Raw genomic sequence first — 6,000 nt, forward strand, 5'->3', positions numbered from 1 at the left:
CAGTTACAGATCCTGTTCCCTATTGGAGGGGATTAACCCTCTCACCCACCTCCTCCCGGTTACAGACCCTGTTCCCTAGCGGAGGGAATTAACCCTCTCACCATCATCATCATAGACAGTCCCTCGGAATCGAGGAAGACTTCCTTCCACTCTAAAAGTGAGTTCTCGGGTGGTTGAACAGTCCAATACGAGAGCCACAGTCCCTGTCACAGGTGGGGCAGACAGTGGTTGAGGGAAGGGGAGGGTGGGACTGGTTTGCCGCACGCTCCTTCCGCTGCCTGCGCTTGCTTTCTGCACGCTCTCGGGCGACGAGACTCGAGGTGCTCAGCGCCCTCCCGGATGCACTTCCTCCACTTAGGGCGGGACTGGTCTTTGGGCCCAGGGACTCCCAGGTGTCGGTGGGGATGTTGCACTTTATCAGGGAGGCTTTGAGGGTGGTCCCTTGTAACGTTTCCTCTGCCCACCTGGGGCTCGCTTGCCGTGAAGGAGTTCCGAGTAGAGCGCTCGCTTTGGGAGTCTCGTGTCTGGGGGCCATGCGGACAATGTGGCCCTGCCCAGCGGAGCTGGTCGAGTGTGGTCAGTGCTTCGGTGCTGGGGATGTTGGGCCTGGTCGAGGACGCTAACGTTGGTGCGTCTGTCCTCCCGGAGGATTTGCCGGATCTTGCGGAGACATCGTTGGTGGTATTTCTCCAGCGACTTGAGGTGTCTGCTGTATATAGTCTACTTTGAGTCGCTGACAATGTATTTAATCAGAGGCAGAATATGATTAATTACAGTAAAGTCTGTGTTTAATTACTCTGTATCCGATGTAAGGTCATTAGAGACTGCGACAATACCAAGATGTAGATATTAACTCAAACAACAAATTACCCAAACTATTGCCAGCGTATACTCATCTTCCAAAATGACATTTCCTACACGGCTGTATAGGACAGACGATCTCTTGAAGCTTGCTGATTGGCTAACACCCTTAAGGTGCCTCAGCAAAGCATAGCCAATCAATCTCCTTCATTTCATTTTGGGATAGAGTGAAAGACTTACATTTATATAGCGCCGTTCACGACCACCGGACGTCCCAAAGCGCCTCACAGCCAATGAAGTACTTTTGGAGTGTGGTCGCTGTTGTATTGTGGGAAACGTGGCAGGCAATTTGCGCACAGCAAGCTCCCACACACAGCAATGTGATAATGACCCGGATCATCTGTTTTTGTTATGTTGGCTGAGGGATAAATATTGGCCCCAGGACACCGGGGAGAACTCCCCCTGCTCTTCTTCCAAATAGTGGCCCCGGGATCTTTTACATCCACCTGAGAGGGCAGACGGGGCCTCGGTTTAATGTCTCATCTGAAAGACGGCACCTCCGACAGTGCGGCACTCCCTCAGTACTGCCTCTCCGACAGTGCAGCACTCCCTCAGTACTGCCTCTCCGACAGTGCGGCGCTCCCTCAGTACTGCCTCTCCGACAGTGCGGCGCTCCCTCAGTACTGCCCCTCCGACAGTCCGGCGCTCCCTCAGTACTGCCCCTCCGACAGTGCGATGCTCCCTCAGTACTGCCTCTCCGACAGTGCGATGCTCCCTCAGTACTGCCCCTCCGACAGTCCGGCGCTCCCTCAGTACTGCCTCTCCGACAGTGCGGCACTCCCTCAGTACTGCCCCTCCGACAGTGCGGTGCTCCCTCAGCACTGCCCCTCCGACAGTGCGGCACTCCCTCAGTACTGCCTCTCCGACAGTGCGGCGCTCCCTCAGCACTGGCCCTTCGACAGTTAGTTTGACCCAGCAATAAAAAGGGGAGCGGGGATTTCAGTTTGAACTGTCTGCTGATTGGAAGAAACGTCTAACATCTCTCTCTCTCTCTCTCTCTCCCACACAGCGTTGAAAGATGAACGATTCCAGCTGATCTCCTTCACACACAAGCAGCTCCGCATCGCTCTGTCGGACATTCGAGTGGAGGATGAAGGCGGCTATTACTGCCAGCTCTATACCGAGGACACACATCACCAGGTCGCCGTGGTAACCGTGCTCGGTAAGTGGGGGTGTCAAAGATAAGTACATGAGCCATTCGGCCCCTCGAGCCTGCTCCGCCATTCAATAAGATCATGGCTGATCCGATCATGGACTCAGCTCCACTTCCCCGCCCGCTCCCCAGAACCCTTCACTCCCTTATCGCTCAAAAATCTGTCTATCTCCACCTTAAATATATTCAATGACCCAGCCTCCACAGCTCTCTGGGGCAGAGAATTCCACAGATTTACAACCCTCCGAGAGAAGAAATTCCTCCTCATCTCAGTTTTAAATGGGTGGCCCCTTATTCTAAGACCATGCCCCCTAGTTCTAGATTCCCCCATGAGTACGTGTGAGTGTGTGAGAGTGGGAGTGTGTGTGTTTGAGAGTGTGCGTGTGTGTGTGTGTGAGAGTGTGTGTGCGTGTGTGTTTGTGTGAGAGAGAGTGTGTGTGTGTGTATGGGGGGAGTGTGAGTGTGTGTGTGTGGGAGTGTGTTTGTGTGTGTGTGGGAGAGTGTGTGTGACAGTGTGTGTGAGTGTGTGAGAGTGTGCGTGTGAGAGTGTGTGTGTGTGTGAGATTGTGTGTGTGAGTGAGTGTGTGAGAGTGTGTGAGTGTGTGTGTGTGTATGTGTGTGAGTGTGTGTGTGTGTATGTGTGTGAGAGTGTGTGTGTGTGCGTGAGAGTGTGTATGTGAGTGAGTGTGCGTGTGTGTGTGAGTGAGTGTGTGTGAGTGTGTGTGTGTGTGTATGTGAGTGAGTGTGTGTGAGTGTGAGTGTGTGAGTGAGTATGTGTGTGTGTGTGAGTGTGAGAGAGTGTGTGTGTGTGTGTGAGTGTGAGAGAGTGTGGTGATGTGTGTGTTGTGTGTGTGAGAGTCTGTGTGTGTGCGTGTGTGAGTGTAAGTATGTGTGAGTGTGTGTGTCTGTGTGAGTGCGTGTGTGAGTCTGTGAGTGTATGTATGTGTGAGTGACTGTGTGAGTGTGTGTGAGTGAGAGAGTGTGAGTGTGTGTGTGTCAGTGCGAGTGTAACTGAGTGTGAGTGTGTGTGAGAGAGTGTGCATGTGTGTGTCAGTGTGAGTGTGAGCATGAGCATGAGAGAGTGTGTGAGTGTGTGTGTCTGTGTGAGTGCATGTGTGTGAGTCTGTGGGCGTGTGTGAGTGTGAGAGTGTGTGTGTGTGTGTGTGTGTGAGTGTGTGAGTGTGTGTGTGTGTGAGTGTGTGAGTGTGTGACAGTGTGTGAGTGTGAGAGTGATTGGGTGTGTGTGTGTGTGTGTGAGTATGAGTGTGAGTGTGTGTCTGTGTGAGAGTGTGTGTGTGAGAGAGTGTGGCAGTATGTGTGTGTGAGTAAGAATGTGTGTGTGAGAAAGTGTGTGTGTGAGTCTGTGAGTGTGTGTGTGAGTGAGTGTGTGTTTGGGTGTGTGTGGGAGTGTGCAAGTGTGTGTGTCTGTGTGAGTGCATCTGTGAGTCTGTGAGTGTGAGTGGGTGTGAGTGAGAGAGTTTGAATGTGTGAGAGTGTGAGTGTGTGTATGTGAGTGCGTGCGTGAGAGAGTGTGTGTGAGTGAGTGTGTGTGAGAGTGTGTGTGTGCGCGTGTGTATGTGTGAGTGTGTGTGTGTGTGAGTATGTGTGTGTGTGAGTGTTTGTGTGTGTCTGTGTGAGAGTGTGAGATTGTGTGTGTGAGAGATTGTGGCGGTGTGTGTGTGAGAGAGAGTGTGTGCGTGTTTGTGTGTGTGAGTGTATGTGTGGGGGGGGGAGTGTGAGTGTGTGTGAGTGTGACACTGTGTGTGAGTGTGAGTGTGAGAGTGTGTGTGTGAATGTGTGACAGTATGTGAGTGTGAGAGTGTGTGTGTATGTGTGTGTGAAAGTGTGTATGTGAGCGTGTGTGTGAGAGAGTGTGGCAGTGTGTGTGTGTGTGAGAAAGAGTGCGTGTGAGTGTGTTTGGTGTGTGTGTTTGGGTGTGTGTGGGAGTGTGTGAGTGCGTGTGTGAGTCTGAGTGTGAGTGGGTGTGAGTGAGAGAGTGTGAGTGTGGGTGTGTGTGTGAGAGTGAGAGTGTGAGTGTGTGTATGTAGGTGTGTGCGTGACAGAGTGTGTGCGTGAGTTTGTGTGTGTGTGTGAGTGTGAGTGGGAGTGTGTGTGAGAGTGTGTGTGGGAATGAGTGTGTGTGTGCGTGTGAGAGTGTGTGTGGGAGTGTGGGTGTGTGTGAGTGTGTGACAGTATGTGAGTGTGAGAGAGAGTGTGTGTGCACGTTTGTGTGTGTGGGTGTGTGTGAGTGTGACAGTGTGTGTGAGTGTGTGACAGTATGTGAGTGTGAGAGTGTGTGTGTATGTGTGTGTGAAAGTGTGTATGTGAGCGTGTGTGTGAGAGAGTGTGGAAGTGTGTGTGTGAGAAAGAGTGTGTGTGTGTGTGTGTGTGGTGTGTGTGTTTGGGTGTGTGTGGGAGTGTGCGAGTGTGTGTGTCTGTGTGAGTGCGTGTATGAGTCTGAGTGTAAGTGGGTGTGAGTGAGAGAGTGTGAGTGTACATGTGTGTGTGGGTGTGTGTGTGTGTGTGAGTAACAGTGTGAGTGTGTGTGTGAGAGTATGTGTGAGAGTGTGTGTGAGAGTGTGTGTGAGAGTGTGTGTGTTTGAGTGTTTGAGTGTGTGTGTGTGACAGTGTGAGTGTGTGTGTGAGAGTATGTTTGAGAGTGTGTGTGAGAGTGTGTGTGTTTGAGTGTTTGAGTGTGTGTGTGAGAGTGTGTGTGTGTGAAAGTGTGTGTGAGTGTGTGACAGTATGTGAGTGTGAGAGAGCGTGTGTGCGGGTGTGCGGGTGTGTGTGTGTGAGTGTGTGTCTGTGTGAGAGTGTGGCGGTGTGTGAGAAAGTGTGTGTGTGAGCCTGTGAGTGTGTGTGTGTGTGGTGTGTGTGTTTGGGTGTATGTGGGAGTGTGCGAGTGTGTGTGTCTGTGTGAGTGCGTGTGTGAGTCTGAGTGTGAGTGGGTGTGAGTGAGAGAGTGTGTGCGAGTGAGAGTGTGAGTGTGTGTATGTAGGTGTGTGTGTGACAGAGTGTGTGCGTGAGTTTGTGTGTGTGTGAGTGTGAGTGGAAGTGTGTGTGAGAGTGTGTGTGGGAATGCGTGAGTATGTGTGTGTGTGCGTGTGAGGGTGTGTGTGGGAGTGTGGGAGTGTGTGAGCGTGAGACAGTATGTGAGTGTGAGAGAGTGTGTGTGTGTGCGTGTGTGCGGGTGTGTGTGTGGGGGAGTGTGAGCATGTGTGAGTATGTGTGAGTGTGTGTGTGTGTGTGAGAGAGTGTGAGTGTGTGTGTGAGTTTGTGTGTGTGAGAGAGTGTGGCGGGGTGTGTGTGTGAGAGAGAGTGTGTGTGTGTGCACGTGTGTGTGTGTAAGTGTGTGTGTGTGTGGCAGTGTGTGTGAGACAGTGTGTTGTGTGTGAGTGTGTGAGAGTGTGTGTGAGTGTGTGAGAGAGTCTGTGTGTGGGTGAGTGTGTGTGTGTGAGAGTGTGTGTGAGGGTGTGTGTGTGTGTGTGTGAGAGTGTGTGAGCGTCTGTGTGTTTGTGTGTGTGTGTGAGAGTGTGTGTGTGAGTGAAAGAGTGTGTGTGTGAGAGAGTGTGTGTGTGGCAGTGTGTGTGAGACAGTGTGTTGTGTGTGAGTGTGTGAGAGTGTGTGTGAGTGTGTGAGAGAGTCTGTGTGTGGGTGAGTGTGTGTGTGTGAGAGTGTGTGTGAGGGTGTGTGTGTGTGTGTGAGAGTGTGTGAGCGTCTGTGTGTTTGTGTGTGTGTGTGAGAGTGTGTGTGTGAGTATGTGGCATTATGTGAGTGAAAGAGTGTGTGTGTGAGAGAGTGTGTGTGTGTGTGTGTGTGTGTGTGTGTGAGAGAGCGTGAGTGTGTGTGTGAGTTTGTGTGTGTGAGAGAGTGTGGCGGGGTGTGTGTGTGAGAGAGAGTGTGTGTGTGTGCACGTGTGTGTGTGTGAGTGTGTGTGTGTGTGGCAGTGTGTGTGAGACAGTGTGTTGTGTGTGAGTGTGTGAGAG

General features: G+C 52.0%; 1 protein-coding gene across 2 annotated transcripts in view; it reads left to right on the forward strand.

Moving 5' to 3' along the window:
* cadm4 (cell adhesion molecule 4) overlaps nt 1–6,000 on the forward strand; it is a 373,773-nt gene that overhangs the window by 265,945 nt on the left and 101,828 nt on the right. For both annotated transcript variants that reach the window (XM_070868960.1, XM_070868961.1), the window contains exon 3: nt 1,871–2,023. In XM_070868960.1, coding sequence (XP_070725061.1) covers nt 1,871–2,023 — 153 coding nt within the window. The remainder of the gene's footprint in view (nt 1–1,870; nt 2,024–6,000) is intronic.

The sequence above is a fragment of the Pristiophorus japonicus genome, chromosome 31 (assembly GCF_044704955.1).
Source record: "Pristiophorus japonicus isolate sPriJap1 chromosome 31, sPriJap1.hap1, whole genome shotgun sequence".
In the NCBI taxonomy this organism is placed as follows: Eukaryota; Metazoa; Chordata; class Chondrichthyes; family Pristiophoridae; genus Pristiophorus; species Pristiophorus japonicus.